At 38.7% G+C, this 14559-nt stretch overlaps 1 protein-coding gene across 1 annotated transcript in view; it reads right to left on the bottom strand.

Annotated features, from left to right (window-relative positions):
- Nucleotides 1–9931: 9931 nt before the first annotated feature.
- The window catches only part of SEMA3C (semaphorin 3C), a 124605-nt gene continuing 119977 nt past the window's right edge, over nucleotides 9932–14559 (bottom strand). Inside the window, exon 18 of the mRNA XM_065627898.1 lies at nucleotides 9932–12662. Within this exon, the coding sequence (XP_065483970.1) occupies nucleotides 12249–12662 (414 nt within the window). The 3' untranslated portion in view covers nucleotides 9932–12248. The remainder of the gene's footprint in view (nucleotides 12663–14559) is intronic.

Here is a 14559-nt window from a genome sequence, read left to right as displayed (position 1 = left end):
TTAGAGTACATTGCCTTTCAACGAAAGCCCAGGGAAGAGGGGAATGAACCCAGATCACTCGCTGTGCACATCGCAGTGCATGCCCCTAGGTGAGCTGGCGTGTATGAAGGCTTTCAGCTGATCCATGGTATTGGTGTCCCTGCTCTTCCCCGCTTCTAGCACCTGCCTCTTCAGTCATCCCAGGAGGCAGCTGTGCTGGGGCTTATCTCACCTGCTGTTATGTGTCCTTACCATGGGTGTTATACCAGCACGTGGCACCCTCCTTCTAGTTAATGGACCAAAAGAGGCACTTCTGAGTCATGATTCCTTTAAGCTGAAGGCTTGTGCTGAACTGTACCACAAATGACAAAGTCTTATTTCTATCCCTTTGACCAAGGAATTGAAAGAAGTACCCCGTATGAATACCTCCTCTCATGATATTTGGTTTATTTAGGGCTGCCCAGCACTAGAAAGAAGGTTTTGGGTTTTATTTCGGAATTAATCTTCCAAGTTTCTTTGTGTGCCATGCGATCTCACTTCAGGAGGATTTTCTCTTCAATATGTTTTATCTAACTCTAGATGCCTAAATCAAAACTCCCACTTGACTTAGGTGACACTTCCTGGCCACAATCAGCTAACTTTCATCTGCCACATGTGAGTACACCAGTTACCTAAGCTCTTGGGAGTTTTGAGGATTTCCAGAGCAGATATTATTCTGACCACAAAGGATGAGCATGTAGTTCTCAGACTACATGCAACCACAGCTAAATACATCCAGAGAAAGATTCCTCCCTTCCTCCCTTTTCAGTCACAGGTCATCAGGCTGACTCAAAAGCCAATCTCACCCCAAACAGAAGAGATTTTAATCTGCTTCTCTCAACTAACTTGAGGTTAGATCTCTTGTTGCATCTTGGACAGGTTTATCTAAGTCTCTTTTGCTGAGGTTGGTTGGCTTTGCATAGAAAAAAGGAAAGAAGAAATCTCAGAAGCCTTAACAACAGAGTGCTCAGAACTGTCACCTGGCAGAGAAACCAGCACTCTGCTCTCTGAGCACTGAAACCTTCCTTTTGTACAGCTTGCACTGAAAATCCAGCCCAGAGCCTTCATCTAGTTACTATTACACGAAGAAACCCAACATTGTGGCCTGATACTTGCTCGACATCTCTTGCTCAAGAGGGAGGACTGAGAGGAGCAAGTCCTACATTAATAAATCAATGAATTCTGCATTTACATGACAGGTCCTTCTGCATAGTTTGAAACTTACTCCTCCAGAAAGTGTCTTAATGTTTATCTGAAAGCCTTTGGAGTATATAAATGTATTGTTTTTCTCAGTAGACAGGGCAATAAACAGCTGCATCAATATTTACCTTAACATAAAAGTAGGGGGGGTTGTGTGTTTTCTCCAGCACATGGATTGCACAAAAAAAAAAAGTTTATTTGTTTCTTCAGTTTTCAAATTTGAGGGAAAAGAGAACTTCCTGCTATTTTGCAAACATGCAACCAGATCCATGGCAATGGTTGAGCTGTGATCAGCTTTCTTGTTTTGCTGGAAGTCACTCTGCAGCGGTATGTGTGCTGCTCCTGCAGGCTTTACAGCAGTCAGCTAGCACATTTCAGCAAGGGTTCGACTCATCTTCCTAAGACTAGTTATAAAAAACCACCGTCTACTTACAAGCAGAATATGAGGACTGTACTGGTACACATTTCTTTTATTTGCTGTAACTCATTTTTCAGCAGTTTAAATCCTTTATCTTTGTGAAAAGGCCAGTATGCAATTTGGGGTCAGTGATGATAAGACAAGCTGAAAATATTGGAGGTTAAATATCCTCTGAGACTTATATTTTCATTTCAGCTGTTGCTGTGCATGTGTAGCTGTCCACAGAACAGAGTGTGAGATCTGGGATGACATATTCATTTTGAATTACAACCAATTATATGACCAGCCAAATAAAAATATAAATTCAGGCTGTGCAGTGCTCCCATACTAATTACATCACATATTTTTTTGAGTCGGTACACCCGAGTGAATTACAAACAAACAAACAAATGAAAACACAGAACAACCCTGCAAAGACAGCTAGGGACACTAAGGGTCAAGATTTGTGGCAGCAAGGAAAATTAAACTGCACAACTGCTACAAATTCCTATGTTAAGGAAGTCAAAACAACCTTCAGAGACACAAAGCACCAGTATATTTCCAAGCAGCTGTACCCTATGGCAATGGAAAAGATTTTTAAAATTTATGTTTTTTAAAATTTTTACACTAAAATCAACTCAACATTGAGTTAATGAGTTAACTCAACATTGAGTTAATAGTTTCTGGTCCAGGGCTGGACGGTAGAACTGTCTCGTTTTAGAATTTTTAAGTGTGGAGGCACACTGTAAAACTGATTTTTAAGTACTCTCTGATCAACAGTAAGGAGAATATGAGCCATATGCTCATCAATGTAAAGCAGAAGCGCATTTTAGCACCATCTAGCCAACTTCAAAGACAACTTCAAGTAAGCAAACAGGCTCTACCTGTCACTTATCATCAAACTGGTAATTAACAATGTTGGTATAGTTGGTGGGCTAAACAGCACAGATATAGGACAGATAGGGTTGCAAAGTCATGCACGTCTCCTAGTTTGGTTAAAGGCTGCATCCACTTCTGAAAAACTGTGGTTCTTCCTACAAGAGAGAACCTCCAATGAAGAAACGCTTTAGCAATCTTACTTATTACTCAGTATGGAGGAAATAACTCAGTTATTTGGGGATCTGAGTGTTTTGGGGTATGCAGATGATGGAGAAGAACAAAATTGTCACAGTTATGACTGAGATTTGTCAAATAAAGTCAACAGTGGGATGTATTTTAATTTCTCTTTTATTGCACAATGGCAGAATCTGTAGGCGATTATTTAATTCTGATTTTTGTTTTGATTTTTTCTTAATACTACTGAGTCCATTTTTCTCTGGTTATTTATTTTTTCTTAATATACCTTCTGAATAATTTATCATCAGTGTGTGTTTGCAATAGCCTGACTTTGTATATGGCTACCATGGCCATAGTAACCTAAAATAAATAACACAGAAAATAAGTGTTCTACTCAGTGACTTGGAATGAATTTATGAAGAGAGGATTTAGAGCACCCACAGTCAGCTGGTGAGAAAGATTTCAAATGCAGAAGACCCCGGACACAGGAAAAAGGAGGCTGAGCGTGATTCTCAGAAAGCCGAATCCCATAGGCCTTATTTAGCCATCACTCCTCCAAGCTGAGTAGCTAACATCAGTAGGAGCTCACTAGGAAAATGGCTTAAGGAACTGAGAAAGAGAGTACATTGGACTGGGCTTCAATTTAATATGTCTTCAAGGAAATACTTGCTGGATCTTTCCTAGGATCTGAGGATGAGAATTGCTAGATGATATGTGCGTTAGCCAAGAAGTTTATGACATTGCACAAGACTCAGGGTATTTTAGCATGAACTGTCTTGACTTGGGTTCTGCTTCTTTCATGAATTATATATTTCCTGCACTTTTCCAGTAGATAAATTTCAAGTTCAAGGTATGATGTATCTCATAGACTGTCTTCTTCAGTGAAATACAGGTGTGCAACATGCAGAAAGCATTACAGAAGCTGTTTTTCCATCTTACAGCTGAAAGAAGTCACTACCAAGGATTATCTGCAAATCACAGCTTTCCTGGTTATTGTACCAACCTTCCCAGTGCTATGTCCTTCTTTAGGATACTGGTAAGTCCCAAAGATGTCTTTGTGCAACTTAGTGCTTTATCCTAGTAAAGGGACTTAAAATAGTGGCCTAGACCTAAAGGTTGCTTTGCAAAATTCTGATGATGAAAAGCAGCTGTGAACTGACTTAATCAACCAGTTAAATGGTGTTTATGACTGTTTCAGTTTTCTGGGACATCACAGAGTAGCTGGAGTGAACCAAAGGAGAGGCCCAGAGTTGCCAGTCTGATGCAAGGGGCAGGGGACCGAACCATCTCCTTCTCTTCGCACACTGACAAGTCAGGCAAAATCTGGTGTAAAAGGGGCCCAGGAGGATGCAGCATCTGGCATGGCATGACACTGTCTGCCACACTCAGCTCTGCCTTCACAGCCAGTAACAGCTCAGTCAACAGCAGTTACTTCAGAGGTTTCCCTCAGAGTGAGATTTATTCTTGGCATCTAAACCTGAGTGCTCTCAATGCAGGAAGACTTGTACTATTTCCAAGATTTCTGCTGGCTGACTTTACAGTTGGCTGGAGGATGCAGGGGAAGTTTCTGTTCAGCTTATATGGTTTTCGCCATCGTGTCGTTAGCTCCTTTCAAAATAACAGCTTGCTTTCTTGACAGGAACGAATCAACTGGCAAGGCAATTCTTTCTTTGTTAATTTCTAGCTGGTCTTCAGCAACACCGGAAAATGCACCATCTCAAACTCCATTTAGGGCTCCTTGGCCAGTGTGTATCGCACCACAACAGGCCCCGTGCTGGGAGACAACCAGCATGCTCCAGAGGGCCAGGTGGTTAACAAATGGTAGCAAATACTACTCCCTGCTTCTGGAGCCCTGGATAATCCAACAGGCGTGTTATTTGCTGTTTTAACTCTTTCCTGATTGCTCCAGACATCTCTTGGTGGAGGACACAGCGCAGGACAGATCCATATGTAGGACAAATCCATGTATAAGTAAATATCCTAAATCTTTCTAATCTTTAGAAATATTTGAAGGAGAAGAAAACTTGTGAGCTTGTTTAGTCCCATACATCTGAAGGAGGTGTCTGGATTCATTGCTGGGATAAAAAAAGTGATCTTTCTTTTTCATGGCAAAGGCCTTTGATTTTTCTCCCTGAAGAAAACGGTCTTTGGAACAATTTTTGTGCTCACTGTTTTGGAAGGCTTGGAGGAATTATTTTGATTATTGGCCTTTTTGAGTTATATATATAATATAATAAATAATTTATCCTACAGGTAATCTGTGACTGGCAATCTGTCAAATAGATCTATATGATACAATCTACTGATGTTTTTCTCTCTGTTTTTTGCTTTATCTCAAGTTCCTTAAAACAAAATCCTTGAGCTAGTGTACTTATATTTTCAGGCATGGAATAAAGAATAGTCTGCAATATGAACATAGTGCTGAAAAAAACAGAACTTAATATTACCCAAACATCTTTTGAGTGTGAACATACACATTCAGCTAAGTAGTCTGGTTCTGATGTTTGTTCTGAAGTTCAAAAGGCTGCAAACATCTTGGAAATAGTTCTTTATATTTTGTTTGTTAACTAACACCATGAAGCAGACAAGCTCGATAAAGTCAATAATGTGTAGCATCTTTTGCAGATTATAATAGGTAATATATTTCAGAATATTGGAGTGAATTGGGTTTGCAATTAAAACAGCTAAATTAAAGTAGCCCCTCTGGGACTACTAGCCTGAGTTCAGATGGGGAAAGGAAAGGGAAGGGAATAAAGAAGAGTCCATACAGAAAATGAGGAGTAGAATCCTAAAGGAAGAAGTGCCTTTGAAAGAGGAAATGTCTTAATTTTCAACAAAAAATAGGGTGGGTACACAAACTCTTGAAAGGACCCCACCAAATCCTCGTTATGAGGAGCAGAAGGACATAAATCTTGGTGAGCTTTGACTTATAGGAGAATTGGACCTTTAAGGCTGAAAGAATCATATTTTTCATCATATAAAAACATGCAGTAGCAAGTCAATGTTTGCAGTGTTCATGTGAGGACAATGGCATGTTGTATTGCTTTTTTTTTTTTTTCCTGGGGTCCTGTTCCTCTTTGTCTGCCTTTTTGAGCAAAGTCTTAAAAATGTTATAAGTTTTTTTTCCAAATATTGTACCCGTTGCTGAAATGACTTGGGTGGATATCACGGATACTACTACATATAATGCTATTTTTACTGAGATCTTATTAGAGAAAAGGCCTGAAAGGATGCCCTGGACATCATGTCATAAGATGTCAGCAGTATAAACCCTGTGTCTCTTAGGGACCTTTGAAATGGAGACAAAGAGAGCAGATATTGGAAACAGAACTACTGCAAAGAGCCAAGGAACAACAGATATCCAAAAGAGTTGTGAACCTTAGGTTAAGTAAATGTATTTTTGCTTACTCTTTCCTGATGCTACATGTTGCTGTACAAGTTGATTGACTAGAAAACAATCTTTCTTATTGACTCTCATTTCGCACGGACAACAATACTGTCCTTTTTCTTTTATTTGATTTTTCTAAAATCCTCCAAAAAAGTTTTAGGGCTTTTAAAAATGTTAGATATTTTGAAATCCCTTGGCCTAGACTGTCTTGAATGTGGAGCTCAGCAAACATTTGGGTTCATTTATAAGGCTGGCATTCAAAACAGAAGTAATGAAGCTGATACAGTGCTAAGAATATGAGAATGCTGTTTGCTCTGTAAAGCTGTATATAGAATCCAATAATGAGTCCTGGGATACAGGGCAGTCTATCACTGTAAAGTAATTATTTGTTGACTGCTGAGCCAGCTGTGTTGAATTTATATTTTGGAGTGTTCAGAATGCCCAAGCATCTTTAAATCTCAGTCTTCAGACATGTTAAATGATGGTACATTTTTTATTTCTTACACTGTGCTAGTCTCCTGATGCTAAAAAGAAATTATTGTTGAGATCGTGCAGAACAAGTAAGTTGGAAATGGCAGTGATTAGAAGAAAGGGCTTTTGTGGATGAACTACTTGTCTTTTAAAATGCTCTCAGAGATGGTAATTGCTCTACCCACAGGCTACTGATGTGTTGAGATGCAGAGGTCTGATTGTGCCCATGTTGAAAGAGAAAAGGGACATAGAAGCTAAATGTATCAGGAAATACCGTATGGAAAGAAAAGCTTTTCTGTATGCATGTAGTTGTATGTATGCATGTATCTGCCTGGAACCTGCTGGTGAACATTAGTGTGTAGTGTCACTTGGGCTAGTATCACATGAATTCACTTCTCCCTAGACTACCTTGGAGACCATGAGAAGGGCTTAGCAAGCCAGCTGCAGTGCGAAGGATAAAGAAATATTGATTTCCTGAGACCTAGTCCATTGCTTTAGGCAAAAGCCACAATGCCTCAACCTGCTTTTATGGCCTGCCCCACAGAATTACAGCTGCTGACTTAATTCTGGAGGCAACTATTAATTCCAGAGGCAACAATTACCCTGTAGCATTGGGAGCCACCCTGTTGTTAGTGGTACCTCCAGTGCAGGCATCATTTTTCACTGGTCCCCTCTGGGCTTCTGCGGCTGCATAGAAGAGGCTGCACTTGACACTGCTCTGTCCCGTAGGGATCCTGCATGGGCACATGCATCACAAAAGACTTAAGTGTGTGTGGTTTTGCATCCCACTTGAACTTGAAAGGAGATCTTGGAAGGTCTTGCCACCAGAAGAGAGACCTCAGAAAATGCCGTAGCTCCCAAATGGAAAAAAAAAAAAAATCCAACAGATATTTGAAAGACAAAAAGAGAAAGCTCAGATCTTTGAAGAACTCATATCTGGTGTCTGAAGTAATCCAGTGTCTTGCTTTGCCAGTGCTTGGAGCTAAGGGATCAAAGCAGTAAGTGTTGTACCATGCTGCAGCACAGAGGAAGCGGGGAAAAAGACAAGGCAGAGAAGATCAGCAAAAAACAACTGAGCGGGATGCAAAGACAGAGGATTAGATCTGGGAAAGGTTACTCAGAGTGTAAAACTCAGCTCAGCTTTTTCAGAGCCTAATCCAGACATTTCCTACAGAATGTGGGAGTGCTCAAAACCTCGGCTTCCAACCCAAACCGGCTTGAGTGTTGAGCAGGTAACTACCCAGTGTCAGCACATCTAGGAACCAGCCAGAACAGAAACCCCGGAGTGAGGTAATCCTACCCACTCACACCTCATAAAGCCTTGAACCTATCTGGGAAATCAAAATTCAGGTTTAATGACCCAGAATCTTGTGGTGAAGGTCAGTATTTGTGACATTGAAATTTTAATTATTATCCCAAAGAACTGAGAATGGCCTATGTATTCTTGTTAAAACCCATCTGGAAAAACAGATGATAAGAAGAGCAATAATAACACTTCTTGGATGACAGCTGCAGGAAAAGGGAGCCTACTGCAGGTGTCAGCCACGTTTCTTCATTCCAAGGACAAGCCAGGAATTGGGAGAGAGCTGTGGCTCCCCCTGGGCACAGCCCCGCCAGCCTGTGTGCCCCGCAAAGCTGCCTGCAGAATGCCTTGAGTCCCAGCTGAAAGAAAAAATTGAACAACACAAGTTGTGTCATCAGCAGAATTTCACAGAATTCAATTGGTTTTTTGTTTGTTTGGAGGTTTTTGTGTTTTTTTCACTACTGAAATAAAAGCAGAAAGCATTTACACTTCACTCTTCTTTTTTAGTCAGACATTTCTGGTTGACTTTAAACCTCTAGTGGGAAACACATTATGAATAAATCTTACCTGCTTTTATACAAGGTCTTCATATGGGATAATTTCTGAAAGAATTCACCTCTGACTCTTCGTGTACTCCTGGAAATCTCTGAGTGTTCAGTGCAGAGCAGGGGTCAGAACTGATCAGCTGCAATACCCGACACCACTTTCTTGGACTGGTTTAAGAGAGTCTGTGGGCTCTTTTTCAGACAAAAAAATAAAAGTTCCTTATTTTTAACACACATCTATAAGGGAGAAAGTAACACATTTTTAAGTTGTTGCAACACACTTTATTTTGTCAGGCAAATAGCATTTCAGATATTCAATTAAATAGCACTATGTTAAACTACATTTTGTTCTTTCTTACACACTATATAATGCATATTCACTGTAATGACAGTTTCATCATGCTAGGAACTTATACACGTACCTACACTTTTAAAACCAAGATTTCCTTAATAAAACACGCATATCTACAGTAACAACAATTGCAAAGAACACATTGTTAGGTCAAGATTTCAGCAAACTTTACAAACTACACAAAATAAAAATAGCCAAAAAAAATCCGTACACGGTGAAGTTCTTAGCAGAGAACATATCTTTACATTTGGTGAAGTTATGCGTAGAAGTCATTTTGCTTTTGTATTTTTGAACGAATAAAATTATATACATTATTTAGCAATCCTTAAAATAGGAAGTATTAAATAGCACAAACAATATTACAGTCTTACGTTTTGGTGTTACCTACAGTAGAGGGGCTACTTTAAACAAATAAAAATTGCAGTTTGTCTATTCTGTACATTCAGGGCCAAACCCTCAGCTGGTATAAACCACGGTAGCTAAACAGACAGCTAGCACGTTACGTTAGTTTATTCCAGCCGAGCATCTGGCTCCTGATTACTCTATACATGGGGGAAGGCTGCTGAAGCATGGGAGCTCGGACCAGTTATGCACTGACAGAAGCTTATTATATATATGCTGAAGTTTTCATGCAGCGGTGAAAATGTTAGTTTAAGTATAATCCCTTAAACAGTCATACCATAATAATGGTATATGAAGCAGCTTTAAAAATATTATTTTATAATCATATGAAACTCTGGGCTATGCTGATTGTTTTAACGGCATCCCTTATTGCCAATATTCTATTAGAAAACAGTGTAACTATAATTTCTGAGGCCTAATGGAGGCCTATTAAAATATCACTGTACCTAACTGCTTAAAGGGTAAATTGTACCCTTACATACCTATTAATCACTGTGTTCCATCTGGAAGCAATTACGATCCTCACAATAGACATTAGTATCACACTAACTCTGCAGTGGATCTTCTGGGGAAATAGGAAGAGTGTGGCAGCATACAGAGTATATGCACTAACGTCATTCCAGGAGGTAGTTCAATTTTGTGGCACTCGATTTTTGGTTCGTCATTTACACACTTCAGAAGTCAATCATCCTCAGCAAAAAAAAAACAAAAGGGAAAAAAAAAGTAGTTTGCTGCACTGAAAGTTAGCTGGGGAAAAAAAAATCTTATTTTCTCTTATCCATCTCATTTTCCTTGTGTGGTGGTTTTTTGTTGTTGTTGTTGTTTGTTTTTTTTTTTTCTTTGTTTTGTTTGGTTGGTTTGGGTTTTTTGTTTGTTTGTTTGTTTGTTTGTTTAACCTCCAGAGTATGCCTTTGCCAGTTCTTGGGGCCAGATCCAAGCTCACTGAAGTCAAAGAGGTTTCCCAATAGTTTCCACAAGAAAGACCTTAGATAACAGTGGCTACCTACTGCAGAAATATGCAATTAGGCCTTGATTAAGGAAAGCACTTAACTAGATGGCAATATATGAGCAGGCTGGCACTACCATCCCCACGGAAGCAAGCAGTAAGCACACAAATTAAACTCAAAAAGCTCCCACCAGTGTCAAAGGGACTTAGAGACAGTGGTTTGATCAATTAGGGCCCATTTCCCGGCTATTCTGCACCAGGTGGTGACAAAGTGACACATCTGACTGATATCAGGAAAATACCAGAGTTACCTCCATTGCACTAGATCTTAATTCACACTGACACAAACCCAGAGGTGTTCTCCTACACTCTATAGAGTTACTCACAGAGAATTCTAATAGAAACAGAATCAAAATAATGCCCAAAGAGTTTCAACAAAGACCCATTAAATTGTTTAAAACTGTTTTAAATACAATATCCATCTGTTACTGTCTGGAAGCAATAGCTTTTAAAAAATATTTTTTCTTATCTTCTCTGGCGTCTGAAATTATTTCCACTCAATTTTTTCCCACAAACTCACTTCCTTTATTTTACTTTTTTTTTTTTTTTTTTTTGCTGAACATAGCTTAGTTTTGAGCTGAACGTTAGTTTATATTTTTGAATTCTATCATAAAATATCATGGAATAAACCACAATTCTTCTAAGGTACTCACACATTTTTAATCTCTATTATCTGTCTCCTTTGAATGGAGTCAGTGGCTTTTGGAACACTTACATAGTAAAATGAGGAAGATTTGTCCCTATTTTTTGGCATTAGTGTTGCTCAAAAAAAACCTCATAGTTTTTCCTAGGATGGCTTGATGCACATTAACGCAATTTTCAACTAAATATACTCCATTAGACACGACAGCTACTTCTTAAACAAAAATATTTCCATTTAAACACGTCTCTCAAGTTGTTAAACTTTTTGGTTTTTGACCCAAATCCATTTTTCAGTTTTATTTTTCCCTCATTCTTTTTTTTTCTTTTATTTTCCTGATTTTCTTTTCAGCAGAAGACTGAAAATAAGATGAAATTGTGAAAATAACATTGAAAAGAAAAAGGGTACAAAGACTGGAAAATGGAAATGGTTTCATTTAAACATTCTAGTTAAAATATTTGCAACTTTGAGAAAACAGTTGAAAAAATAGTGGTTTACAATTTTCAAAGACACACTTGTTTCCACATTGCAGACCATCTCCAATTTATTCATGGAACAGATTAAAGATTATCTATGTTTTCCATTTCTGTGTAAACACTAAACAGTATACCCACATTCTGTCCTATTAAAAAAAAAAAAAATGGAGTGGAATTCTTTGAAAATAGCTAAAATACCTAAGTCACTTAGGTGTTTTTCAAACTGTGTGTATAATGCACATTCTCATATTAGCTTTGTGCCACCTATAAAGCTATGTAGTGTTACAGGGCACCCTATTTTAATAAAAATCAATATGAGCAGAGATATTTTAAGTTACATTCCAGAACTCATGAATTTATTACAACTCATACTATGCACAATAATCAGTGTTTCCTCTGACAAACAATATTTTTTTTCTTTTTCTTCTTCTAGTTCCTTCATTTGATCTCTGAATGAATGAAACATTTCTATTATACTTTACTTGCTTCCTGTCAGAATGCATTCACATAATTTACACGAGTGAAAGCTGTAAACCCAATATTGAACAGTAAACAAGAAGAAACGTTCTTAAATGCAGTGCAAGGAAATCTTAGTACCATCCTACTTTGAGTATGCACCTTAACCCAGATTCTTTCACCACCAGTCTGTTAGGTACAGTTCCAGAGTTGCAAGACAATGCCTTGATTTTGTAAAAATTTCTTATCAACTGTAATTAAATACTGAGATGTTAAATGCGAATCTGGTTTAAGATGAATACTCAGTTCTGCTTCTAGGACAGAGCTCAACCTGATGTCAGTAAGCATCTAGGAAAGAAAATGCTCTGTATTATTTTCTTTAGTTAAGTTACACTGCATTTTATTAGGAAGAGGATCTTTCCTGAGGCTTGTTGGATTTTCATCTAATTTTTCATCAGATTTGTTCAAATTTGTTCTCAACAGACAAATAGAAGCCCCCTACAGTAAGGACAAATATATCTATTACTACAAAATAAAATTAAGATCCAGGTAATTGATTCCTTCTATTTCTACTTTTCCTGCTATTGATAAGGGCCTTTAGTTTGCTGTAGTCCCCCCTCATCTTCTGGGATTCTTCCCTGTGCTGGCCGTGCTGTCTACTGTCTTTGCAGTACTGGTTAATCATCTGCATCTCTGAGTGGCTGAAAGCTCCCACAAAGTCCTTTGGGTGGAACTGCAGCGCTCGCACCGAGCTGGCCCAGGTCCAAGGGGACCACTTGTCAGTCATGTAGGCCACCATCTCTGGATCCAAGACTTTGAAATTGATCTTTGCTAAGGTCTGCTTGAAGCTGTTCTCTGTTGCGATGCAATGGTAAAGCCCCCGGTCGCTGTCTTGGACAGAGCGAATGAGGAGTCCTTGCTCGGTGGCTATGATCCTCTCATTCAGCTTGACCTAAAGGGCAAAAAGGCAGAAGAAACTTCTTAGTGAATGTTATGGAACAACACAGTATTTGACCTCTTGGTAAGTCTCGCTACAAACACCTCCTTCTTTCTTAAAGGTACTATATTTTGCTTTATCACATCTCCCAGAGATCATTGTTATTTCTACTGTTAGGAGAGAACTTACTTCAAGGTAGGTAAGTGTTGCTAAAGAAAATGACTTCAATATTTTTATTATGTTACAATAGATTTGATCAGGATGAACACAAAAATGCAAATCTGGAGACCAAATGACAGAAGAGTTCTCATAATGTTCAAACAGCAGAGCTGAGGAAATGAACTTTTATTTGCCAGGGTTACACCCCTGAGAATGTGTCTTCCAGCATCAGCGACTGCTGCTGAAAGTCAATGGAAGAAAGATGCAGAATTGCGGTTTGATCTGTTATTGAATGCAAAGTGGCTTCTGGTTGAATATTTTGACTTTGAGCAGTTTCCTGGGGGTAACTTCTGTAGAACTCTACCTGCACTGTAGAATCTATAGCCTGGTATAAAAATTTTCATTGCAGTGGCCTTGGCTGGGACTTGGCTCATTGGAAACCAAGAGCAATTTTTTTCATTTCCTGTTTCCTTTCTGGCTTCAGACTCTGCACAGTCCCAGGAGATGGTCACATCATTCAAAGGAAACAAGTTACCACAGCTTGTTGAGTTATCATCTGATTATAAATCACAGTGCAAACGTCACTTTGCATATCATTTGTGAAGTGTAAAAATTGCTAATTTAACCCATTATGAAAGAATACCAGTGCTGGTATTTTTATGAATGATTTTTCTATTTTGGCAATGCACTTTGCATTAGACCTGATTCTCTGGGGAATTCATTCATTTATTATGCTATTCTGTTACTGTAAACTTTCGCAGACATTGCAGAGATAAGATTTTCAGAAATCTGAGAGCTTGAAATGAAATTAACCCCTTGATTGCTTCAGTTTGTCTGTTGTTACTTAAAACTGCATTGATTCTAATACAGATATTGAACGAAAAAGGGAGATGTTGTGCTGAAGCAAAGGGTTAAAGAATTGCACCTAGATTGCCAGAACATGACTTGAGTCTTTGAAGAGTACATGAGAAAAACAGCATGAAAGATTCAGTGAAAAGCTTGTAAGTCTTCTCTGATTTTGGAAAATAGCCTGATATGAGAATAATGTTTTTCAGTATTTATAATCTATCAATAGTCACCATATTATTTAATGTTTCATTTCGAAAGATGGTTTTTTATTATTTATAGAGTAACTGCCTTGGATTTGAAATGGATTTTTTCTCCTTTTGTATTACTTAAGGAAGGAACATTCCCCATAAACAATCATACTGTATATTACAGTGCTGAAACTTGAGAGCCTTGGAGAGTGCAGTAATGGAAAATGTGATTGCACCATGGTGGGGAAATGCTTTTGTCAATACGTGTTCTTAGCCTGGACTCGTTTCTTGCTAAAGAAACCTTTCACATTTCTCCCACTTTTGCCTTTTATGTCTTCAATAGCACAGAAGGGCTACTGTCTACTGACTTCTTCCTGAACCTTACACAGGTTATTGCTTTTATGCCTGTTTCCCCAGATCAATAGAAAGTCCTGAGTGCTGCAAACCTTCAGTTTGCAATTAGTAATGTGTGAAGGAAAAATTCATTAACTAGTTCGCTGATGTTAGGGGCTGACAGAATTTTCTGATAGCTGTTCTGCTCTGATAGAAATCACTGGGGCTGAGAAGTCAAGTCCCAGCTATACTGAAGTGTCTGCCCTTATTTATATGAATAAAGTGCTGGTCACTGTGCTGCATCCACACAAATTCTCCAGCTTCACTGTAACCAGACTGTCCGATGAAAACATAAATGCTCCTTTGCCTTAGTCCAGGCAGTG

The sequence above is a fragment of the Caloenas nicobarica genome, chromosome 1 (genome assembly GCF_036013445.1).
Source record: "Caloenas nicobarica isolate bCalNic1 chromosome 1, bCalNic1.hap1, whole genome shotgun sequence".
Classification (NCBI taxonomy): Eukaryota; Metazoa; Chordata; class Aves; order Columbiformes; family Columbidae; genus Caloenas; species Caloenas nicobarica.
Note: the sequence above shows the minus strand (reverse complement) of the source record. Positions and strands in the feature narration are given on the sequence as shown.